This window comes from Bubalus bubalis, chromosome 3 (assembly GCF_019923935.1).
Source record: "Bubalus bubalis isolate 160015118507 breed Murrah chromosome 3, NDDB_SH_1, whole genome shotgun sequence".
NCBI classification, from domain to species: Eukaryota; Metazoa; Chordata; class Mammalia; order Artiodactyla; family Bovidae; genus Bubalus; species Bubalus bubalis.
This window is the reverse complement of record NC_059159.1, coordinates 737,773-763,596: the sequence shown is the minus strand read 5'-3', so window position 1 is coordinate 763,596 and position 25,824 is coordinate 737,773. Positions and strand designations below refer to the sequence as shown.

The 25,824-nt window shown below is 49.7% G+C and overlaps 1 protein-coding gene and 1 long non-coding RNA gene across 9 annotated transcripts in view; one reads left to right on the top strand and one right to left on the bottom strand.

Moving 5' to 3' along the window:
* Positions 1-13,710: 13,710 nt before the first annotated feature.
* Positions 13,711-23,371, bottom strand: LOC123332485. The gene is made up of 3 exons (XR_006549247.2): positions 23,216-23,371; positions 21,566-21,662; positions 13,711-13,772 (listed from the first exon to the last, which is right to left on the bottom strand). It is a non-coding gene; the product is annotated as an uncharacterized LOC123332485 (long non-coding RNA).
* A 2,051-nt stretch (positions 23,372-25,422) lies between these two features.
* PRKCA (protein kinase C alpha) overlaps positions 25,423-25,824 on the top strand; it is a 294,769-nt gene continuing 294,367 nt past the window's right edge. For 3 of the 8 annotated variants that reach the window (XM_025279319.3, XM_025279321.3, XM_044938475.2), the window contains exon 1: positions 25,426-25,741. In XM_025279319.3, coding sequence (XP_025135104.1) covers positions 25,569-25,741 — 173 coding nt within the window. In that variant the 5' untranslated portion in view covers positions 25,426-25,568. Of the gene's footprint in view, positions 25,742-25,824 lie in introns of all 8 variants that reach the window. The other 5 variants (XM_025279318.3, XM_044938476.2, XM_044938474.2 and 2 more) reach the window with 4 other exon arrangements.

Genomic DNA, 25,824 nt, shown 5'->3' with positions numbered 1-25,824 from the left:
GAATGTTGAGCTTTAAGCCAACTTTTTCACTCTCCTCTTTCACTTTCATCAAGAGGCTTTTGGGTTCCTCTTCACTTTCTGCCATAAGGGTGGTGTCATCTGCATATCTGAGGTTCTTGATATTTCTCCCAGCAATCTTGATTCCATCGTGTGCTTCTTCCAGCCCAGCGTTTCTCATGATGTACTCTGCATAGAAGTTAAATAAGCAGAGTGACAATATACAGCCTTGACATACTCCTTTTCCTATTTGGAACCAGTCTGTTGTTCCATGTCCAGTTCTAACTGTTGCTTCCTGACCTGCATACAAATTTCTCAAGAGGCAGGTCAGGTGGTCTGGTATTCCCATCTCTTTCAGAATTTTCCACAGTTTATTGTGATCTACACAGTCAAAGGCTTTGGCATAGTCAATAAAGCAGAAATAGATGTTTTTCTGGAACTGTCTTGCTTTTTCCATGATCCAGCGGATGTTGGCAATTTGATCTCTGGTTCCTCTGCCTTTTCTAAAACTTAGAAAACATTTTTTAATTGTATCACTTTATGATCAGAGAGCGCTACACAAGCAAGCTACACAGATGGGTGTTGAGACCTCCCTGGTGGTCCAGTGTTAGGACCTGATGCTTTCTCGGCTGAGGTCTTGCTTCCTCCCTGGTCTGGGGACTAAGAGCCCACAAGCCACATGGCGTGAGCAAATTGTTTTAAATGTGTGAATGAAATGTTTGCATCTTGTTTTATGTCTCTGGATATGTTCCAGTGTCTCCTAGCTTATAGTCTATGAAAACTTGAATAGAATTTGTATCCTACGGTTGTGTGAAAATTGTATAAATCTTATGTTGAATTGGTTCATGCTACTTTTCAGGTCTACTATATCCATCTACTTTTCTGAATATTCATTCTATTAATTTATGAGAGTTTGATGTTGAAATTCCAACTAAAAACTCTTAATTTATCTACTTAAATATAGTTGCGGTATATAGTGGGACTATATGTAACTTTGTTCTGTATTTTCCAAGTCTTCTGTAAATGTGTTATCATACTTTCATAATTTAAAAAAGAAAAAAGAAAGAGAAAAAATGAGTGAAAATGTGGAAGGCCTGGGGCTCTTTTGTGTAAGGCTCAACACTTCCAAATGTTTTGAACTTGTCATATCATCATGGTGGTTTGCACGCAGTGAGCCATGAAGTGCATTTCTGAGAACTCTGCATAAGAAGCAGTTCCAGGGAGAAAGGCTTTGGCTCTTGAGGCACCAAAAGGAGCCAGGTATGGGTCAGTCATGCAATTTTTTAAAAACTGTCTATAAATTTCTATTTATTTTCAAGTTATGGTAGAATGCGTACACATAACACACGCATCGTCTTGACCATTTTTAAGTGCGTAGTTCAGCAGACTTGAGTACACTCGCATTGTACTGAGCTCTTCACCTCGTGAAACTCTTCTGCACGGAGTCTTGCATTTCTCACGTCCACCATCGCCACAAACCAAGCTGACCTTGGACTCCTGCGCCCGCCTCTCCTGTTGCCCTGTTTTTATTGATAAAGAAGACCTTGCTGCACCCAGCCCTAGACATTCCCCGGAGAGACCAAGGCTCCGCCATGAATCTGATGCACAGAGGAGGCCTAACACGCAGATAGATGTAAGTCTCTGAAACGACAGGTAAGAATCCTGAAGGAACTGACCCATCCCTTCATCCCTCTCTCTGTCTCTCTCTCTCACACACACAGCCCCAAGAGGCTGCTCTAGAAGAGACTGAAACACCCTCTCAGTCACTGAGGCAACTGCAGGATGGGTCCCTTAGCAGCCTCGTTTGTCGCTGTGGCAACATTCCTAGCCTGGGTTTGTTTGTTTTGCTCACTGAATTAGTTACAAAAAGACGGGGAGCTAGGAGACCAGCTATCCGAGTCTGGCATTCCGGAGAAATAGGACCAAGGTGTGCAGGTGAGGGTCCTGTCCCCAGGACCGTCCTGTTCTCGCTGAGTAGGACAGCCAACGGGAAGCCAGCGCGGCAACAAGACCAGCGTACTTCACAGCTCCGCCGGGAGTCAATGAAGTCTCACAGGGGGAAAGGGAAGAATGCTTCTACCTGATGGCTCATCAGTCTGGGCTCATTACTGGCTCCTCTTTAGTCAGACCGAAGCGGCAGGACAGCAATTCAGCAGCGACTGATCTGAAGCCCACCAGCGCTCGGTGGGTGGCGGAGCAGGCGCAGCGGCTCCGGCAGGAAGTGGCGCCTACCTGCGACACGCTCTCACTCAGCACCGTCTGACAAGCCTCCCGGAAGGCAAGCAGCAGCAGTTCAAGAAACTCGCACGGCGGTGGGCTCTCCGGGAAACAAGGCTGACTTCTGGGGTGGGGCGGGGTGCGGCTGGGTGGGGAGGGGCGGGGTGCAGCGGGGCGGGGTGCGGAGGGGTGGACGCGGAGGGGCTGTTGCTCCACCAGCCACTCCTGTTCAAACTGCTCTTTTAAAAGAACTATTTATTTCTTTATTTGTGGCTGTGCTGGGTCTTTGTTGCTGCGCGTGGGCTGTCTCGAGTTGCGGTGCTCAGCTTCTCTTGTTGTGGAGTGCAGGCTCAGTGCGTCTGGTGCATGGGCTTCGTTGCTCTTTCTGGACCAGATATCGTCGTGGACCACGCCCCCTGCACCACCATCAAAGCCCCAGCTGCTTATTGATCCTGGTGCTCAGTCCCCACTGTGCACCGGGCACTGTGCTCGGTGCTCTCCATTACCTCGCGTAATTCTCACAGTTCTAGGGCACTGTATGTTCCCCTTTCTCAGATGCAGAAACTGAGGCTCTCGGAGGTTAAGCACCTTGCAGCTGCTCTGACATAGAGCTGGGATTCAGACACAGGCACTCTGACTCCAGAACCTGCCTCTGAGCCCCTCACCCTTGCCTTCAGGACAGAACACCAGTCTTTGAAGGCATTTCAGCTCTGTAGGCTCTTGGACACTGGAACCAGACTCTTCCCAGAGGCACCTGACTGGCTCTCTTCTGTGGTTAGGAAGTGGGCAGCTTGAGCATCTCTAGCCAGGAGAATGGTCCCTGAGCCTGGCTGAGCTCCAGAATGGCCTGGGAAGATGGTTGAACAGACAGGTGCCTGGCCCTCTGCCCGAGCCTCCCAACATCCGCTCAGGACCTGGATAAACTTTTACGTTCCTCTGAGAGACTGTGAGGCACTGCAGGTGGGTGTGTCTCTGGGCTGGGGACTCGTGGCTGCTTCAGACGCCCAAGTAGTTCAGGTTTTGGTCTGAGGGCAAGGGACATAGTCCTGAGATTGCAGAAGGCCCCCAGGGAGCCAGGAAGAGAAGACCACCGCCCAGCTTGGAGTGATGTTGAGTGAAGCACCAAGGAAGGGACTCAAGCAGCCAGAAAGAGATGACACCAAAGAGCAAGTGGAGGAAAGGGTCCAGGGCTGGAAACCCACATCGAGCTTAGACGGAGCTCTGTTTGGTCAAAAACACACAGCCCTGCTCGCTGCCCAGAGCCGGCTTGCAGAGCTTGCTTCTGTGATGAGGAAACCCCTGTGCTGACTCGGCTGTACAATGACTGACTACTGTGAAACGGGCAGAGTGAAAAGTGGAAACGTGACGTGTTGGCTATGAATTCTGCACCAAGGGTCCCACTGCTGTATATCTCAAAATCAAGTTTCAACCACTTTGGGCCTCTACCTAGTGACTGGCAGAAATATCAGCCCCAAGAGATCCTGGAGGGTCCGTTCTTCCCCTTCTTCGTCACGAAGCCCCCCAGCTCCTGTGGCTTTAGAAACCTGGGGGTGGAGACTGGGGCCAAGGCCTTTGTCCAGGACGGTCCCCATCTCCCAAGTTGCTCTTTGGGCTCCAAGATGCTGCGTGTAAACCCTGGTCCCTGCTAAGGTATGGTCCCTGATCCTCAGGCACGGATCACTGCTCTGGAGGGGGGAGCCCTCGAAACATCCCCCATAAAGGCCTCTTCACTGGTGGGAAAGTGCTGCAGGCCAGGGGCCCCCAGGTGCATGGTCTAAGGGACGAGCACCCCTCTGGCCGTGTCCGCCTCTCACAGGCCCTCCCAGCTGTTCCAGCCTGGTGATTTCTACAGCATGCCCTGCAGTGGGGCTTCCCTGATGGCCCAATAGTGAAGAACCCGCCTGCCGATGCAGGAGACACAAGAGACGAGGGTTTGACCCCTGGGTCGGGAAGATCCCTGGAGAAGGGAATTGCAACCCACTCCAGTGTTCCTGCCTGGAGAACCCCACGGACAGAGGAGCCTGGCGGGCCACAGTCTATGCGGCCGCAGAGAGTTGGACACAACAGCACCACAACACACGTGCCTGGCGGGTGTTTCCCTCCCAGGAAGAGGAGTGAGTGGGGCCTGGAGAGAACGTTTCTCCTAGGCACCCCCCGCCAAGCCTCCTGTGACGTCCAGGCTGGATCTTAGGAGGCCAAGACGGCTCCCTTCTCCCGTCACAACTTTCGGCATCTTTGGGGAACAGACAGATTCGCGCCCGGTGACAGCGGCCCTGCTGTCGGAGCAGCTGCACCGTGACCTGGAGGCCAAGGCAGAGAAGACGGCCCCCCGCCCCGCCCAGGCCCCCAAGGACAGGCGCTGTTCAAGCACACTTTTCTTGCATCACCAACTGGACCTGCTTCATTCTGCTGTTAAGAAAGACTGAATCTTGCCTAAAAGCACTCACATCCATGATATTAAGTCTGGCCCTAGGATCCGAGTTAGTGAACAGCGATCGTCTAACATACCCTGACACTCCTCCACTGATTCCAGTCTAGACGTGCCTCAGTCAGGGCTGCGAGTAACTGGCAAGCGATTCTGGCAGCTACGAGCACAGGGGAATGTGCTGGAAGGGTGTCCGGAGCTCATGGACTCTTAAGGAAGTCTGGAGACAAGGCCTGGAAAAGGCTGGACCCCAGAGGTGAGGCCACAGGAAGCCCAGACCATTCACCATGCCCACAAAGATCGCAACATGACCACCTGGAGCAACCCCTCTCCCCGCAGCACTATTATAGAAGAGTTCTCATTGCCAAATAAGAGTGATGTTCCTCGGACTTATGGTTGATGGGGGGGCAGCGAGGGGAAGGGACAGTTAGGGAGTTTGGGGTCCACACGTACACACTGCTCTGTCTAAAATGGATAACCAACAAGGACCGATGCTCAGCTCAGGGAACTCCGCTCAGTGTTCTCTGGCAGCCTGAATGGGAGGGGAGTTTGGGGCAGAATGGACACACATATATGTATGGCTGAGTCCCTTTGCTGTCCACCTAGAACTATCACAACTTTGGTAAGCAGCTATCCCCCCACCCTAAATTAAAAGTTTCTAAAAAGGAGCAATGTTCTGATGGAAGATGGAAGGAAACCAAAGTAATGGCACAAGCAAAATAAGACAAAGGCGCTCAACAGGGGGGCCCCAGCAGGCAGAGGCAGGGAGCGGATGGGCCCTGTGGGCGAGAGCCTCGTTAGTTCCTGTGGCTGCCCCCAGAGGTGTGTGCAGAGGCTGGGAACATGCCGGGGGCTGCCCTGCATGCGGAGGAGCCCAGGAGGCAGCCGGGTCTGTGTGGCCCCAGCCTCTTCCCTTCCCCAGCTGACCCCGTGCCTGCTCCTCACAGCTGAGCCTCCATCCCCTGTTGCACTGGAGCGAGAGTCTTTTTGGCTGCACACCCTCCTGCATAGGAGACCAGTGGCCTCTTGTTCACCCCAGGGACTTCTCTCTCTGGGAAGTGGCTGGCTCTCCTCTTCCCTGGGCGGAATGTCATTTCCGAGTGCTTTTCAGCAGTTTCACTGATTGAACGTGGCTCGGAACTCTTTCCTCCTTGACACATCAGAGCTAACATAGTCCTCCAGGATGGGGGCCTTGGGGGAGCATCCCTGTTCGAGTGAAGTCCGCAGGAGGGCAGGATTTCTCATGGAAGGAGCTGCTGCGGAGTCCTTGGTTAAGGCCGAGCGTGCCTCGGGACCAGCACTGACAAACCAGCCACACCCACACTTTCTGGCTGCTCCCAGGGCTGGAAGCGATAAATCCTTTGCACTTAGGGACTTGGCAGCAAATCAGTCCCCTCATTAAAGGTGTATGGCAAAGGGGGTAGACCTGCCTTCCTTTGAGTTTGCAATAACAGAAAGCCATGTTGGCTGCACTCAGTGGGAAGAGCGTAGCTGTAAGGTCAGAAGGCCTGTGTCTGAGGCTGGGGTCAGCCGCAGGCCCGCTGCGTGAGTTTCACCGGGTTCCTTAAGCTCTCTCAGCCTCGGCGTCCTCTCCTGCAAAACCAGGACTTGGTGACGATCAAGTATAAGTTTGCTCATGAGAGTCTGCACAAATATTAGCTTTGGTACTAAGCTGGAAGGTACTGTGCCTGGTACTTTGGTACTATCCCTGGAAGGCTTCGCAGGTGGCTCTGGTAATGAACCCGCCTGCCAATGCAAGACATGCAGGAGATGCAGGGTCTATCCCCAGGAAGAGCCCCGGAGGAGGAAACGGCAACCACTCCAGTGCTCTTGCCTGGAAAATCCCATGGACAGAGGAGCCTGGGAGGGCTACAGTCCACGGGGTTGCAAAGAGTCAGACACGACTGAGCGACCACACAACAACGTCATTCCTAGAAAGATTATATTATACTGCAGCTACTTACTTGCACACCAGGCTGATGTCAGAAGACCAAGCGATTATTAATAGCATGTGTGCCAGAAACCGAGTCATCGTTCTAAGCCTCGTGTTACAGACGCCTGGTGCGTGAACAAGAGGAAGGAAGGGCACTCGTGAACACTGCGTGTACAAGCCTCCAGAAGAGCCCCGGTGTTTTCCAGCGGGGGTCCTGGAAGTGCAACCCCCCAACAAGCAGAAGCAGCACCTGGGAATTTGTTCAAAATGCAAATTCTCAGGCCCCACCTGGCTCGATGAAATCAGAAACTCTGGTGGCAGGCCTCTGTCATCTGTGTTTTAACAAGAATAAATGATTATTTTTAATTAAATTTTTTAATTTAATAAAAATTTAGCAAGATGAATGCTCTTCAGATGGATGAAGTTTGAGATCTGCTGCTTTAAATTCATGACCTTGGTTAGCTGTTACAGCATGGCAGCTTTACTGTTTCCATTTTAGAGTTGAGGAAACTGAGCCTCAGAAGAGAAGTAGGAATTGCCCGACTCCTGCACACTCCCCTGCTCTGCTGAGGGTTATCTGTTAGCCGCTCTTCGTGTCTAAGACGGCCTCTCCTGTAGATGACCGAAAACTTGGCACAAACCCCCAGACCAGCCTGTGCGGTGACCACACGCACCAGGGAGATGCGTCACTGGGGAAACCGGCCAGCAAGGGCTGTGCTCCATGCCACGGTGACTCACGGAGCCCTGGGGCCCAGTTCTGGGGTGAGGCCTCGCCAGTGACCTCTGCACACCCTCCTGAGGCTCTGCCACTGGGTCCCTGAGCTGCCGCCCACCGGGTCCAGCCCCGCCGAAGGTGCAGCATCCGGGCCCTGGAGGAGGCGGCAGAGTGCTCCCCAACCCCGGCCTCCCTCAGACTCTCCAGCAAGGGCAGAGACCTGGGCATTTCCATCCTGTCTTGGCTAAGAGGTGGCCCCTTTCAGCCTGACCTTGGCTGGTTCTGAAGGTGGGGTTCTATCTCTGACTCCTGCCCGCCTGCTTCCCCAACTCCTGGCAGCTCTGCAATCTCTGGACATGTCACCCACCACCAGGAGGGACAAGCCAGAGTCATTCCCAAGGTTTTACCTGGAAACTCTCCTCTGCCCACACCCGCCCCTCCTGCCCAGCCAGGACACATCCCACACCTGCTTTAGGGAAGAGGGAGAATTCTGTCAGGCTGAACTGTCTAAGTCCTAGGAAAATGTTTCCTTAATTATCTTAAGTCCTCAGGTTTGAGTGGAAAAGGAGGTTCTGGCCAGGTTCAAGCTGCCAGAAGACCCGCCTGATGACCTTCCCGGATGCCTGTCCCCGTGCATAATTCTACCTGCATCTCACTGGACACTTCTGGTTGCCAAGGAGGCTGAAGACGTGGGCTTTCAGCTGGGTGCATGGCCTCCAGGCTAGGACAGCCCAGAGGGAAGGCAAGTGGAGTTGGGTAACTGCTAGTGTCCTCATTGGAAAAGACCCTGATGCTGGGAAAGACTGAGGGCAGAAGAAGGGGGTGGCAGAGGAGGAGATGGTTGGAAGGCATCACCAACACAATGCACACGAATCTGAGCAAACTCTGGGAGATACTGAAGGACAGAGGAGCCTGGCGTGCTGCAGTCCGTGGGGTCACAGAGAGCTGGACATGACTTAATGACCGAGCAACAATAGTGCCAGTACCACTCACGGACTAAGAAAAGGCCGCACAATCTGGCAATCAACAGCTTACTTTGGTTGGAAGGGCAAACTCAGCAGCCGCCAGACAGGGAGTGGAGAGCCACTGAGGACAGTCGACCAGGGTTAAGTATGCATGGATGGCGGGGAGGTGGACACGTAGGACTGGGACTCCCGCACAGAGATGTCCGAGTCAAGAGAGATGAGAAAGAGCGAGTGGAAAGCCACACACAGCCCCAGCCTCTATTCTGGCTGCGTCTTGTCTTCTCCCAGCTCAGTCTTGACGAGACCTGATAACTGCAGAATCGACAGATCTGAGCTTCGGTGGCTCTGCTCTTCTTCCTGGGGAAGGTGCTAATGAGGAATGAAATGGCCAAAGGCTGAGCCGCAGGAGGGAGAAGCAGGTCCTGAAACACGTACCCGCTGAGCCTGGAGCCCGAGGATCATCTCCAGGACAAAAAAATGTTGATCCTGACTCTTTCTCCTGCTGGCCCTTGCTGTTTCCTTCCTGTCCTTTCCTTCCTTCTTTTTATTTTTCCTTTATGATCCTTTCTTTCTTCCGTTCCCAAAATACATGTCTTAAGTAGGGAGCTTACATTTCTTTTTTAAAAACTTTTTATTTTGCATTGGCTTCCCAGGTGGCTCAGTGGTAAAGAACCTGCCTGTCAATGCAGGAGACGCAGGAGACTTGGGTTCGATCCCTGGGTCGGGAAGATCCCCTGGAGAAGGGCATGGCAACCCACTCCAGTATTCTTGCCTGGGGAATCCCAGGGACAGAGGAGCCTGGCAGGCTACAGTCCACGGGGTCGCAGAGTCGGACACGACTATGTGACTGAGCACACATAAACATTAGAACATCCTTCACGTGGTAAGGGAAGTTAAGAGTGATGGCTATATGCTTATTTACTATTTTCTCATTAAACGGCTCTTTAGTGAACCAAAAACAACTTATTTGATCAATCAACATGTATTGATCTCTTCCAAGATTGAGTGAATGTGAAGACATTATTTGATGTAGTTAGAGAAAGATATCTTCTTTTTTTAACGTTTTATTTCATACTGGGGTATAGCTGGTTAATATTGTGAGTTTTCAGGTGAACAGCAAAGGGACTCAGACCTACACACACGTGTATACGTTTTCCCACAGATGGGCTTCCCTTGTGGCTTAGCTGATAAAGAATCTGCCCGCAATGCGGGAGACCTGGGTTGGGAAGATCCCCTGGGGAAGGGAACAGCTACCCACTCCAGTATTCTGGCCTGGGGAATTCCATGGACTGTGTAGCCCATGGGGTCACAAAGACTCAGACACAACTGAGCGACTTTCATGTCACTTCATTCTCCCCCAAACTCCCCTCCCATCCAGGCTGCCACATAACATTGAGCAGAGTTCCCTGTGCTGTACGGGAGCAGAAAAAGATATCTTAAGCTGTGATATCGGTTAATCTTTCCAAGAGCCTGGTAGAACCAGTGGCTGGTATTTACAAAAAGAGAAGCGAGTGGGGCAGTTCCTTGGAAGCATTTGTCTTTCACTTTTTAAAAACTTGGATCCAGACACTGGGTTGTGCAACACGAATATTTTTCTTTAAAAGGCAAGTATATACAGAGATTACCTCTGGGGGATAGAAAGGAAGGAGGCGGTGGAGGAAAAAAACATTTCTCTAATATTTGTATTTGACCATGTGTCTCACTGAGCCTTCTCTTAAAAAACAGAAACTAGTTTAAATGAAAATAAAAAAGAACACCCCCCACAAAAAAGGGTCACAAGAAGAAAACATTTTGAAAAACACATCCCCTTTGACCAGAGTCACCAGATACTTGCTGTTTCTCTCAAGCTGACCTGCCTGTTGTAAATCCCAGAAGCATCTCCATTATTGCTCTTGTTGTTTAGCTGCTCAGTCATGTCCAACTCTTTTGGGACCCCTTGGATTGTGGTCCACCAGGCTCCTCTGTCCATGGGATTTCCCAGGCAAGAATCCTGGAGTGGGTTGCCATTTCCTCCTCCAGGGGATCTTCCCCACCCAGGGATTGAAGCTGGGTCTCCAGCATTGCAGGCAGATTCTTTACCCTCTGAGCCACTAGGGAAGCCTGGGAAGTTTGATAATTCAGTGTTTTCTTGATACTGGTGTAGGTATAAATGGATACATGTGTTATTTTATTTGTGTTATTTTTTTTTTGCTGCACTGTGCAGCTTGTCGGATCTTAGTTCCCCAACCAGGGATTGAACCCTGGGCCCCTGCGGTGAAAGGGCCGAGTCCTAGCCACTGACACCAGGGAATTCCCTAGCTACACTTTTTAAAGAGACCCTATTCTGAAAATTCAGCTTCATGAAACAATAAATTAGAAGTGTTGTGAATGATTTTTACTAAATCCTTTTTTTTTTTTATCTCATAAAGAATTTCTTCAGGTAATGGTTCTTCAAAGTCAGCTTAGTATTTGTTTAAAGATGATTAACTGTTTGACTTGGGAATTATAAGAACTGAAAACCCAAGTGTGAAAGACCATTTATGGGGAATCCGTCAGAAGTGAAGAGAGAGCGTCTTCAAGATTGTGAGTCATTGGACAAAAGCAAGCCACCCCTGAGCTCCCTGCAGATGGGAGCCTTGGTTTCCATCGCAAAGCATCAGGCTTTGGGGTCTGTGGTCACTCACACCATCTTCACCCAGTCCAGGTGCTCTGAGCTAAACTGCACACTCAAAGAAAAAACCTACAAATAGACGGTGACTAGGCCGCCTTGAAATATTCCTTTTGCTTGTTTCTTCTTTGAGTGGCATGTGGAAGTTCCACGTTGAGTCACAAGCCCTTTCTGCACCACTAGAGGGAAGGCTGGCTTCTCCCTGAGTCTTGCAAGGTTTACATTGTCAGCAGAGGCGCTACTTCCTCATCAGCTCTCCTAACCTGGAAAAACAATCCTCCTCCACCCTCTAGAGAACCAACCTGCAAGAATTCCTCTTGTGCAGCCTTGAGTGTATGTTAGTCACTCTGCTGTGTCCAACTCTTTGCAACCCCATGGACTGTAGCCTGCCAGGCTCCTCTGTCCGTGGGATTCTCCAGGCAAGAATCCTGGAGTGGGTAGTCATTTCCCCCTACAGGGGATCTTCGCGACCCAGGGGTCAAACCCACATGTCCTGCATTGCAGGCAGATTCTTCACTTTCTGAGCCACCAGGGAAGCCTGTGCAGCCGCAGGGCTGGCATGAAAGATGGTGGTGGTGCTGGCCGTGACTGCAGCCCATTTGGGGGGCGGGTGGAGGGTCAGGGGCCCGGGGGTCCTGTCTCTGTGCTGCCGCTGACTGGCTGTGCAATGTGAGACTCCATCTCCTCTGGCTCAGCACTGGTTAAATGAGGACAATATTAACACCCACCTCAAAGGCTGTGGGGACTGAAGGAGTTAACACTTGCCTATGAAGAGCTTAAGATAATTCCTGGGACGTAGCTGAGCCCTTAGTAAATGTTAGATGCTTTTTTATTGTTTCTCTCTTGTTAAACTTTATAAGTTACTAGATCAACTTAGGGCAGCTATAGAGAGCTGAATGATCTTATTGTCCACGAGAGGTATTTATTAGAGACAATGTTTATAAGCTTCAAATTTCTACTTCTTCGGTCCAAATGAGCCAAGAAATACAGTCATGTGACGACCTCAGCAGGCGGCCCTGGAGCGCCTGTCTCACAGAGACCAGCTCCCATCACACGTGCCTTCTGCCTCCACGCAGTTCATGCCTTCAGAACTCTGCTAATTTTTTTTTCTAAAGCTCTGGAGCAATTTGGTAGGCCAGAGTTTTATCACTGTTGAACCTTCACTTCCATTTCTCTGTGTGTTGTATATGTGTGTATATATATATACACACACATATATATATGCATGTTTTGAGCTAAATATATATTTTTTATGTTAATAACATATTTATATCTAATATATTTATGGTATATTCAATACATTTAAATAATATTATACTATTAATAAATATATAAATATGTTAATATTTATGCTAATATTTTATAATTTAATATATCTATTATAAATATATTAATGTATATATTTAGCTGAAATAATTTTTTAATTTTAAAAGAAATTTTTGTAGATACATATCATTGCTTTTATTTTATTTTGCAGCTGATGGGATCTTGGTTCCCAGACCAGGAATCAAACCCATGCCCTTGAAATGGAAGCACAGAGTCTAACCACTGGATCTCCAGGGAAATCCCTCAAACCATCTTATGATCACTGACACCTAGTTTCAAAGATAATAAATCAAGATTTGACAACTTTAGTCCAATTCACTCTGCATATGTGACACTTTTCAGAAAGCAACTTGAGAACTCTTGGAAGTGTATGCATACACAGCACCCCAGCTACCGCCTTGGGATTCCTGCTGGTTCCTAGACCTTCGTTAACCTAGAGGGGTGGGAGGTGGGAGGGACATCCAACACAGAAGGGAGAGATGTGTGTGTGTGCCTGGGGCTGATTTACGTCAATGTTTGGCAGAAACCAATACAATATTGTAAAGCAATTATCCTCCAATTAAAAATAAATAAAATCTTTAAAAGGACAGAAAAAAATCCCTATGTAAATGTGGGTATGAGATAAAATTACACACAGAACTGTCAATGGGACTTTTTATGACCCTGAGGGTCACCTGTGTTATTCTTTTGCCCAGAAAAACATTCAGAAAGATATATTTTTAACATCCATGTTCAATTAGCTAAAGCCAGATATAAAAACATAGTTCTTCCTTAAGCTTTTAAAGCTTATAAATGGTTCTCTCTTATTACAAGTCACCTTAGAGATGCATGAGGAAACGAATAATGGATAATAATAAACAGGCAATTTCCGGACAAACAAAGGTCCCCTTAATAAGATTTAAAACTTAAGTTTCATAAATCTAGAAATTTCAACTCACAATACTGGTGCTAAATGAGAAGATGGATGCTCCCCAACTTGTCGTCATGATCATTTCATGACATATGTAAGTCAAATGATCGTGCTGGGTGTCTTATTCCCCTACTCCTGGTGGCTCAGATGGCAAATAATCTGCCTGCCAATGCAGGAGACACAGGTTCAATCCCTGGGCTGGGAAGATCCCCTGGAGGAGGGCATGCAACCCACCCAGTACTCTTGCCTGGAGAATCCCATGGACAGAGAGGCCTGGCGGGCTACACTCTATGGGGCTGCGGAGTCAGGCATGACTGAGCAGCTATGTCAATTACATCCCAGTAAAGCTGTAAGGGGGAGAAGGCGATGGCACCCAACTCCAGTACTCTTGCCTGGAAAATCCCATGGATGGAGGAGCCTGGTGCGCTGCAGTCCATGGGGTCGCTAGGAGTTGGACACGACTGAGCGACTTCACTTTCGCTTTTCACTTTCATGCCTTGGAGAAGGAAATGGCCACCCACTCCAGTGTTCTTGCCTGGAGAATCCCAGGGACGGGGGAGCCTGTGGGCTGCCGTCCATGGGGTCGCACAGAGTCGGACACAACTGACATGACTTAGCAGCAGCAGCAGCAGCAAACCTGTAAGGGAGAAAGCCTGGTGAGTCTTAAGATGCTCTTAGTGTTTTCATGCTTCTTACAAAGTGAGAGAGATTTCAACTTAAAATCACAGCCCATACGCCCGATTCAGTGACACATTTTAAACTAGAATCTGTTAAATCTTCTAATATGCCAAATTCTCCTGAAAATGAATGTACGCAGTTTCTAAACTTAACTCACAAATGCAAACCCCGAAGGTTTAATGTATCAGTGAGACAGCTAACTCTAGATCTCTGAGGCAAAGGACATTTGTCCACTGAAGAGGAGACACTGAAGCTGACCCACCATCTCACTTAGCCAAGGTCGTCACCTTGGCGGAGGAGGAGGAGAAATCTGCAACTATGACACCAGGAAATGACTTTTCTCCTGAAGGCCTGTGGAGCTTGGCTGCTTTTAACCAACAGTCAGTGTCCCACCGACTCCCGTATAGAACAGGCCGCTGTGGCATCCACAGCACTGGAGCCGAAGCCACCTGACGATCTACAGGCAGGAACCCTGAACTCTCCTTATCTGTCTAAAAGCAAAGCCTTGCCGGAGAACTCAGGTGTCATAAATCCCCTCCCTGGGAGTTTCACAACTTTTATCACCGGAGATGGAATCACTGGGATAAGAGATCACCTAAAGAGACCTTCATTCCATACTCCAAGGCCAAATTTGCCTGTTACTCCAGGTATTTCTTGCCTTCCTACTTTTGGATTCCAGTCCCCTATAATGAAAAGGACGTCTTTTTTGGGTGTTAGTTCTAAAAGGTCTTGTAGGTCTTCAAAGAATCGTTCAACTTCAGCTTCTTCATTCAGCATTATTGGCTGGGGCATAGACTTGGATTACCATGATATTGAATGGTTTGCCTTGGAAATGAACAGAGATCATTCTGTCGTTTTTGAGATTGCATCCAAGTACTGCATTTCAGACTCTTTTGTTCACCATGATGGCTACTCCATTTCTTCTAAGGGATTCCTGCACGCAGTAGTGGATATAATGGTCATCTGAGTTAAATTCACCCATTCCAGTCCATTTTAGTTTGCTGATTCCTAGAATGTCGACGTTCACTCTTGCCATCTCCTGTTTGACCACTTCCAATTTGCCTTGATTCACGGACCTGACATTCCAGGTTCCTATGCAATATTGGTCTTTACAGCATCGGACCTTGCTTCTATCACCAGTCACATCCCCAACTGGGTATTGTTTGCTTGGCTACATCCAAGAGAATGTGCACTGGTCATAGCAAACACCCTCTTCCAACAGCACAAGAGAAGAGGCTACACATGGAATCACCAGATGGCCAACACTGAAATCAGATTGATTATATTTGCAGCCAAAGGTGGAGAAACTCTATACAGTCAGCAAAAACAAGACCGGGAGCTGACTGTGGCTCAGATCATGAACTCCTTATTGCCAAATTCAGACTTAAATTGAAGAAAGTGGGGAAAACCACTAGACCATTCAAGTAGGACCTTATGATTATACAGTGGAAGTGAGAAATAGATTTAAGGGACTAGATCTGATAGACAGAGTGCCTGATGAACTATGGACAGAGGTTCGTGACATTGTACAGGAGACAGGGATCAAGACCATCCCCATGGAAAAGAAATGCAAAAAAGCAAAATGGCTGTCTGGGCAGGCCTTAGAAATAGCTCTGAAAAGAAGAGAAGCAAACAACAAAGGAGAAAAGGAAAGATATAAGCATCTGAATGCAGAGTTCCAAAGAATATCAAGGAGAGATAAGAAAGCCTTCCTCAGTGATCAATGCAAAGAAATAGAGGAAAACAGAATGGGAAAGACTAGAGATCTCTTCAAGAAAATTAGAGATACCAAGGGAACATTTCATGCAAAGATGAGCTCGATAAAGGACAGAAATGGTATGGACCTAACAGGAGCAGAAGATATTAAGAAAAGGTGGCAAGAATACACAGAAGAACTGTACAAAAAAGAGCTTCCCGACCCAGATAATCACGATGGTGTGATCACTCACCTAGAGCCAGACATCCTGGAATGTGAAGTCAAGTGGGCCTTAGAAAGCATCACTACGAACAAAACTAGTGGAGGTGATGGAATTCCAGTTGAGCTATTTCAAATCCTGAAAGATGATGCTGTGAAATGCTACACTCAATATGCCAGTAAATTTGGAAAACTCAGCAGTGGCCACAGGACTGGAAAAGGTCAGTTTTCATTCCAATCCTAAAGAAAGGCAATGCCAAAGAATGCTCAAACTACCGCACAATTGCACTCATCTCACATGCTAGTAAAGTAATGCTCAAAAATCTCCAAGCCAGGCATCAGCAGTATGTGAACCGTGAACTTCCTGATGTTCAAGCTGGCTTTAGAAAAGGCAGAGGAACCAGAGATCAAATTGCCAACATCCGCTGGATCATGGAAAAAGCAAGAGTTCCAGAAAAACATCTATTTCTGCTTTATGGACTATGCCAAGGCCTTGGACTGTGTGGATCACAATAAACTGTGGAAAATTCTGAAAGAAATGGGAATACCAGACCACCTGACCTGCCTCTTGAGAAACCTGTATGCAGGTCAGGAAGCAACAGTTAGAAGTGGACATGGAACAACCGACTGGTTCCAAATAGGAAAAGGAGTATGTCAAGGCTGTATATTGTCACACTGTTTATTTAACTTTTACGCAGAGTACATCATGAGAAACGCTGGGCTGGAAGAAGCACAAGATGGAATCAAGATTGCCGGGAGAAACATCAATAACCTCAGATATGCAGATGACACCACCCTTATGGCAGAAAGTGAAGAGGAACCCAAAAGCCTCTTGATGAAAGTGAAAGAGGAGAGTGAAAAAGTTGGTTAAAGCTCAACATTCAGAAAACAAAGATCATGGCATCTGGTCCCATCACTTCATGGCAAATAGATGGGGAAACAGTGGAAACAGTGTCAGACTTTATTTTGGGGGGCTCCAAAATCACTGCAGATGGTGATTGCAGCCATGAAATTAAAAGATGCTTACTCCTTGAAAGGAAAGTTATGACCAACCTAGACAGCATATTGAAAAGCAGAGACATTACTTTGTCAACAAAGGTCTGTCTAGTCAAGGCTATGGTTTTTCCAGTGGTCATGTATGGCTGTGAGAGTTGGACTGTGAAGAAAGCTGAGTGCCAAAAAACTGATGCTTTTGAACTGTGGTGTTGGAGAAGACTCTTGAGAGTCCCTTGGACTGCAAGGAGATCCAACGAATCCATCCTAAAGGAGATCAGTCCTGGGTGTTCTTTGGAAGGACTGATGCTGAAGCTGAAACTCCAATACTTTGGCCACCTCATCCCAAGAGTTGACTGATTGGAAAAGACCCTGATGGTGGGAGGGATTGGGAACAGGAACAGAAGAGGACAACAAAGGATAAGATGGCTGGATGGCATCACCAACTCTATAGACATGAGTTTGAGTGAACTCCGGGAGTTGGTGATGGACAGGCAGGCCTGGCGTGCTGTGATTCATGGGGTCTCAAAGAATCGGACACGACTGAGCGACTGAACTGAACTGAAAGAAACCTTATCACAAAGATACATATTTCCTGAAAAGCCCATTTATCTTTGCTTTTAGATAAGTGCCCTTTGGTCCCCCCCCTTCCCCTATTAAGATGGACTATGAGCCACCAGTTCTAACCACACCTTTGAGTAACATTATCTCTTTTCGTCTGTGTACCTGAATAAAAACTGGCCTTTTCTCCTGTTGTCTTGCACTAATTTAGTTCACATGCCCCGTCACTACTCAACTCAAGAGGGTAGAGGAAAACTCTTTCTTCCCCAATACCCATCAGCCATATTTAGTCACATAACTATCTGCCGTGTGTGTTCAGTATTCCTGTTCCTGGGCTTCCCGTCTAAGGGGCTCAGATGGTAAAGAATCTGCCTGCAATGCAGGAGACCTGGATTTGATCCCTGGGTTGGGAAGATCCCCTGGAGAAGGGAATGGTTACCCACTCAAGTATTCTTGCCTGGAGAATTCCATAGACAGGGAACCTGGTTGGTAGGCTACAGCCCATGGGGTCACAAACAATTAGACACGACTGAGCAGCTAACAATTTCACTCTTCACATTCCTTCTCCAGGGTCATGCCCATCATCATACAAATATGATGTTATTTTCCTATAAAAAATGTATTTAGATCTCTCTGACCACCCTCCTCCACCTAAAAAAAAAAACCAACAACTCTTGTTTGCACCGGTACCCCTTTCTCACTGACTTGTCTCTCTTCTTCCCCTCTCTTTAAAGCCGCTCCAGGCAAGCTTTGACCTGCTCCCACCTCTCCAGGGAAACTCTGCTCCATTACTGTTGTTCAGTCACTCAGCCACATCGGACCTTTTTCGACCCCATGGACTGCGGCATGCCAGGCCTCCCTGTCCGTCACCATCTCCCGGAGTCTTTTTGGAGGAGGTCACCATCAGCCCTGCCATAGAAGCACCAGGTGGGCAACTAGCAAACTGGAGAACAATTATACTAGAGAAGTTCTCGCAGTGATGCGAAGGGTCTAGGCCCGACAACAGATATCTCAACCTAGGGACCCAGCAAAGGGACTGGGAATTCCTGGGGAATCTGACTGTGAAGGTCAGTGGGATTTGATTACAGAACTTCCACAGGCTGGGGAAACAGACTCTCGGAGGGCACGAACAAGACCGTGTGCACCAGGACCCAGGAGAAAGGAGCAGTGACCCCACAAGGGGCTGAGCCAGACCTGCCTGTGCGTTCCGTCCACTGCTCACCCCTGACGCCCTGTCCAGTCCCTGAGTGTTGGTGCTTAGTGAAGATTCCTGGTGTTTCTGAATGCTTCTTCTATCCTTCCTGCTCGTTAGGAGTCATATCCCACAAAGAAATCTGAATGACGTTTGGCTGGACTCCAAGGCTTTTGGAGATAGTTCTAAGCCTATACCAATCACAGGAACAATCGCAGATTGTACAGTTTGCCAAAAAAAATTAGGCGTGTGTTCAAAAGAACCAGGCTGTCATCGCTGCGCCGCCTGTGAAGTGCTCCTCCCAAGGGGAAGCTGGCATTGCACCGCGCTTACTGATTTCCCCAAGTAAAGCTCCCGGCACAGACCTCGCCACCAGCCTCTCCGGGTTCCGCTGCCATCCTTGCGCTGGGCCCACTGGTGGGAGAAGGGCTGTTTTTACTCTGTGACTGCGTATAGCAGAAAACACCCAAACTGAAACATCGGCATGTTGAAGGTAGTCACGCATGTGCTTTTTAAATGATGGCGTCATCACAACACAAGTGAGCAAGTGTGTGAGTTACGTTTTCCTTGGTGCAAGTGTTCACAGACTTCCCTCTCCCGCTCAAATCACCGAAGAGAATGCATGTCACACAAAGGCAGAGACACGTGCAGTGAACAGCAGATAATACCTGAACGTTTTGGGACCCAGCATTCATTGCTAAACAGAGGGAGAGCAGGCTAGTAAATCGCCAGCATTTTCCTTCTGCTCAGCCACCCTGGCGCTCAGTCCCAGCCCAACCTACCTTTTTTTTTTTTTTTTTAAGATTTAAAAAAAATTTTTTTTCATGTGGATCATTTGTAAAGTCTTTGTTTGTTTAAAATGTTGCCTCTGTTTTGTGTTTTGGTTTTTTGGCTGCTCAGCATGTGGGATCTTAGTTCCCTGACCAGGGAAGACCCCCCCCCCCACACCCCTCCTTGCAATGCAAGGGGAAATCACAACCTCTGGACCACCAGGGAAGTCCCCCAGCTTACCCTTTAAAACACCAGGTGCTAGGCTTTTTGTGATCAAAATCATAAGAGGAGCCTGGGAAGCCTTACCCTGAAGGGAGAGTTGCAGGGACTTTTGCTGTAAGTGATAGAAATAAAGAGCACAGCAAACCACAAAGGGGAGGGGAGGGAGTACAAGCCCCACAGGCTGGGCACAGGAGGAGTATCTGGGGGTGTGGTTTCTGAGAGGCTGTTGAGAGTGGGGGTTCAGGGTGAATGTGGGGGTGGAGAAGAGGGGTTGAGAAGTCCAGGCGGGGGTCATGAATTGGATTTTGATTCAGGTCCATTGAGGGGCGAGAGAAACAAAGGACAGTCTTTCAGCTGCTTCTTCCGCCTGCTGGACAGCACTTCTCTAAAGATTCCGCTCCTCTCTCCTCCTGGGAGACATCAGCACAGATCTGAGCTCCCAGATTCCTAGGTCTAGTGAAGGGCCGGCCACACAGCTGGAGCCCTGGAGTGCTTTAGGGTTGGAACTTTTTTTTTAATGTGAACCATTTTTAAAGTCTTTATTGAATTTGTTACAACATCACTTCTGCTTTATGTTTTGTTTTTTTGCCCACGAGGCCTGCTGGATTTTAGGGCTGCCTGCATCCCCTGCATTGGAAGGTGACATCCTAGCCACTGGACCACCAGCGGAGCTTCTTGCTCGGAACTAAGCTGACTCTCACACCTCGGGCACAGAACGGTCCTAGCCCGCAGGGAAGGCAGCTGAATGCCCTGTGAAAGGCCCGCTTATTCTTGCCCTAGTCTCCCAGTTTGCCTGTTTTTGTTTTAGAGGACTTAGCTCTTTAGGTTTAAACATGTTTACAGTTTTGTTTAATACAGGATTGATTTAAATAAACTGTGTATGTGCTAAGTCGCTTCAGTCGTGTCCGACTTTCTGTGACCCTATAGACTGTAGCTTGCCAGGCTCTTCTCTCTGCGGGACTCTCCGAGACAGACCACCCCACCTTGCGTTTGTCTGAGAGTTCAGGACTTACTGCACATCACCTGGTTTTGTTTATATTTATATACATTTATATGTATGTATCATCTGGCTAAATTCCTAAGGAAATCCTAGGGTAGTTACGAATATCTCCATTTTTAGATGCAGAGAGACTTGGAGAAGTTAATTTACCCCAATGACACAAATCAATCTGTGTTGAAGCTTGGACTCCAACCCAGGTTTTCTGATCCTCTGTCTGGTTTGTGTCATTTCTGCTGTAGGAAAACTGGGAGAAAGTGGAGGAAAAATGCTTTGTGGAGGAGGCAGAAATCCTGGACCCCTAGAAGTGTCCCCGGGGCAGTCCACTCAGGTTTTCAGCTTCTAGCAGTGGACCGGGGCTGCAGAAGAGCTGAGGGTCACTGGCTGGAAACACACTTCTCAAACATTCAGCATTCAAATCGGTACTGTCTCTACTCCATGCAACAACAATAAAATTCTGGCAATAAAACTTTTTGTGTTAAAAGTAATAAATACCTTCTTTTGGTGACATTAGAAATGTGACTTTCAATGCCCTTTCAAAACGTGAGTCCTGGGCCAAAGGCTTCTCTTCCTGATCAGAAGAGCGTTTATACTCCAGCCATCCAGAGAGAGTGACTTAAATGAACATTCGCCATGTGTGTCCCTGTATATACCTGTGTGTACATGCACAAGCTTATTTAGAGCATACAGATGTGGTGCCCCTGTATATATCTGTGTGTACACACACAAGCTTATTTAGAGCATACAGACGTGGTGCCCCTGTATACACCTGTGTGTACACACACAAGCTTATTTAGAGCATACAGACGTGGCTGTGCGTGTGTGCTCAGTCACTTAGTCATGGCTGACTCTTTTGCAACCCCATGTACTGTGGCCCACCAGGATCCTCTGTACATGGAATTCTCCAGGCAAGAATACTGGAGTGGGTTCCCATTTCTTGCTCCAGGGAATTTTCCTGTCTCAGGGATAGAACCCACATCTCCTGCATTGGCATGTATATTCTTTACCACTGAGCCACCCAGGAAGCTCAGATATGGGCGTACATACATCTAAAAAATGGCATCTCCAAATACTGTTTTACATCCTACTTCCTTCACTTACCAGGGAATTACGGACTTCTTAAGATGCAGTATATTCACTTGGGGCTTGATGATATTTTCCTTTGATGCTTTCCAAAAGTCTGGTCCAGGCAGCACCTCTGCAAAGAGTGTCAAGCTTACTCCTCAGAGTCAGGGACCACAGAGGAGGGTTCTCACAAACCTCACATTCAGTCTACCATTTCTGCTCTCCTGCGCCTTCCCCAGCAAACAGCAGACTCTAAAATCATCACTACCACCACGTCTCACTAACCCTCCCCCTGCACAGGGGTCTCTCTTTCTGGAAACCCCTCCCTTTTAGTGACCCCATGGAGACCCTGCCAGGTGGGCTGCAGGGGCTGAAGCCAAATCTGGTCTCTGTACCAGCCACGGAATTAAATCTCAGAGACAGAGTCTGGGGTGATGTACAGTAGTTTCATTGCTTTGCCAGGTAGAGGGTGCACAGTGGCCTCATGCCCTCAGAACTGGTGTAAGACCTGGAAGGGGCGGTGGGGAGCTTCATAGTGATGGTTCACGGAGGGCGTGATCAGCCCGTGCACGTCCTTCTGATGGACCGGTGCTGGGGTGACGGGGAGTCGGAACCATTGTTGCAGTGACAGAGTAAAAAGAGGAATGAGTTTTTTACTTTCCCAATCCTGAGAACAAAGAAGATAAAGAGAACAGGCCTGAACATTCCTAGTTTTTTTTTTTTTTTTTTTTTTTTTGTACTTTAACTGCTCCTAACTCTGCATGTCTGTATCTGTTTACTTTTCTGCATTCCTAGTGTTTATCCTTACAACACTCTTCCCCTTGTAGTTACACATCAGAAAGAAGGCCATAGAGCCACCGAACAGCCAGACTCAATTATTGGGTTACTGATGCCAGCCTGTGACTGTCTTTGAAACAACGCAACACAAAGACATCAAGAGCCGAACACCTTTACTCCCCCTCACCAGCTACTGCGAGCCCTATTCTCATGGAAGCCCTGGGCTCCTCATGGGGGGCACAGCTCTTGAGCCATGAGCCCACCGTGTTCGCCTCTCTGTGGCTGAGGATTGAAGCCACCTTTCTATTTCCTCCAAACTTTGTCTCCATATTTTTTCATTCAGCTTTGGTAGGCAGAGAAAGCCAAGATTTGGGCCAGCAATGCCATCAACATTCTGGTCCTAACTGGTCTGGGATCTAAGTGCTTGCAGGCAGCATACCGTTAACTTCTCCCACCTGGTGGGGGTTTCTGCACCTTCAAACCAGCTCCAAGATAGTGTTCTGGGTAACCCTTGGGGGTGCGGGGGACAGAGACCCTTCCCCACAGCTGCTCTGCTTCTGCATGGTTCCTCCCTCGTTTCCACATCCCCTCCCTTCCCTGCTGCTGCTGCTGCTAAGTCGCTCAGTTGTGTCCGACTCTGTGCGACCCCAGAGACGGCAGCCCACCAGGCTCCGCCGTCCCTGGGATTCTCCAGGCAAGAACACTGGAGTGGGTTGCCAATTCCTTCTCCAATGCATGAAAGTGAAAAGTGAAAGGGAAGTCGCTCAGTCGTGTCCGACTCTTAGCGACCCCATGGACTGCAGCCCACCAGACTTCTCCATCCATGGAATTTTCCAGGCAAGAGTACTGGAGTGGGGTGCCATTGCCTTCTCCGCCTCCCTTCCCTAGTCAGCATTTATTTGAACCTACCTGTTGGAACTCAGGGAAGGTCATTCGGGCTGAATGAAGCCTCTTTCCTTTAACCAAGAAATGGGGACACAGAAGGGCTTAAGAGCCCAGGAGCCCCGCGGGGCCTGGCTGGGTTTCAGGGCCTTGTGTGGCCCATGCCCCGGCCCCACCCCCCTGCCTTGCTGGGGCGGTGCTCCACAGCTCAAGGACCACCCCCATCCCAGGTGCATCCCCACGCCGCCCCTCAACTGAGCTCAGCTGTAGGCAACTAAGCACGTGTGCTCAGTCATCACTCAAGAAACTTCAAGTTAGTTCTCTCCCTACTGACAGGGAACAACAGTAATAATGGAGGCAAGAGAGCAAAACCACAGCCCGAAAGAAATGAGAGATTGTCTCTGGTCTCTCCACCCCCGAGAGCGGGCTCCTCTCCCTGCAAGGCCCGCTCGGTTCTTAGCTCACCTCCCGGTCCCTCTGCTCAGACGTCACTCTCACCTACTACCCCTCCTACAAGCTCCCATCTTTTTCTTCCACCTTTACCTCAGAACTTCAGGGAAACAGAAAGAAGCTTGTCTATACTAGGGGTGATGCCCTGTCTTAGATCCAGGAGGTTTTGAGGCAAGAATGTGTGTTTCTTTCTACCGTCAATTACAAGTATTTACAAGTACTGTGATTTTTCCATGTAACTTACAAGTATTAAGCAATACACGACCGTGCTTGAGATGGTAATAGTGTTTTGTTGAGAGCTTGTTCTATTTTCCTACACCCCCTGCTTTTCATTCCTTTCCTTGCATCTTCCTTTTTTTGCTTCCTTGAGCTGGCGACTGGCGTGCACGCTACTTCACTTCAGTCGTGTTCGACTCTTTGCGACCCCATGGACAGTAGCCCGCCAGGATCCTGTCCCTGAGATTCTCCTGGCAAGAACTTTGAAGTGGGTTGCCATGCCTCCCTCCAAGGGATCTTCCTGACCCAGGGATGGAACCCGCGTCTCTTGCATCTCCTGCATTGGCAGGTGGGTTCTTTACCACTAGTCCCACCTGGGAAGCCCCGCCCCCCCTTGGACTCGGGACCCCACCAAAAGTGGAGAAATTTCTGACCAGAATAGCCGGCAGGTGCAGTGTTCTTAAGCTCCAAGAACATTGGCCGGAAAGATTTTGAGTGAGCGCTGGAAGTACACGCCCCATTAAGGGCGGGTCAATCGCTTACCCCTGTCAAAACAAAAGACATTCCTACCAACAGGCGTTCAATTGAGCAATCTTAAAAGAAATGGTAGCCCTACTTGGCCTACGTACTCTAAGACAGTATAGATCTTAGGAAAGATTTTCTTCCTTCCTTCTCTATTTCTTTTCCTAACTTCTTGAAGAATTAAACATACTCCTTTCAACACATGCGTTAATTTCTGATCTGAGCGAATCTGACAATGAAATAAAACAATAATGGAACGTTTCCGTCACGTATTTTAGCATCCTCGGGGCAGAGTTAACGAGTATTCAGCAAGTGACTAGTCGGTACAGCCCCACGTGCGTGCTTCGCCGGTCCGCGCCAGCCACGCTTTCACGGGGCAGTTTCCCTCCGTAGTTTACAAACGAACTGGCTGTGCTCGGCACCTGCCGGTAGGGCAGTCATCAGCTTTAGGCTGCAAAACCGCGTCTAAATGAAGGCTCTGGGCTGGTAAAGAAGACCTGATCACCCACGCTGTAAGCGTGGTACCCAACGAGTAACGGGGTGAACAGCCAGGACAGGTTCTCTAGCCGTCCCGACACATCAGACGTGTGTACCCGGCGCGGGGCCGCCCGGCTCCGGAGCCGCAGGCGGCACAGCGTGCAGGCCCCGGAGGGGCTGAGCCTCAGAGCGGCGCGGGCGTCCGTCCCGGGACTGCGCTGGGTCCTGGAAGGGGGCGCGGCCAGGAGCCGGCCCGGGACGCGGGGCTGCGCCTGGGGCGGGAGGAGCGGAGCGCGGGAGGGAGGAGCCCGGCAAACCCTGGGAACGGGAAAGGGCGCTTCCTGGGCGGCTCGGGGGCCGCGGGGCCGCCGGCTCCCTCCGCGCGCGCCCCCGCCCTCCCGTGCGTCCCCGCCCCCTGCGCGCCCCCGCCCCGGCCCGCGCGCTCCCGTCACCCTCCGCGCGCCCCCGGCCCGCCCCACGCGCGCCCGGCCCTCCCCGCGCGCCCCCGCCCCGTCTGCCGGGCCGCGCTCGGGCATGCGCGGTGGGCGGGCCGCCCCCGCCGCCCGACTAGGAAGCGCGAGCGCCGGCGCCGCCGTCAGAGCCGAGCGGCCACAGCGAGCCCGCGGCTCCGCTCCGCTCCGCTCCGCGCCCGCCCGGCTCCCGGCCGTCCTCGGCCGCCGCCCGCGCCCCCCGCGGCAGGAGGCGGCGAGGGACCATGGCTGACGTCTTCCCGGCCGCCGAGCCGGCGGCGCCGCAGGACGTGGCCAACCGCTTCGCCCGCAAAGGGGCGCTGAGGCAGAAGAACGTGCACGAGGTGAAGAACCACCGCTTCATCGCGCGCTTCTTCAAGCAGCCCACCTTCTGCAGCCACTGCACCGACTTCATCTGGTGGGTGCGCGCCGCCCCTGGACCCGCCCGGCGTCTCGCTCGGCGCCGCAGAGAGTCCGCTCCCGGCGGGACCCCCGGGCGGG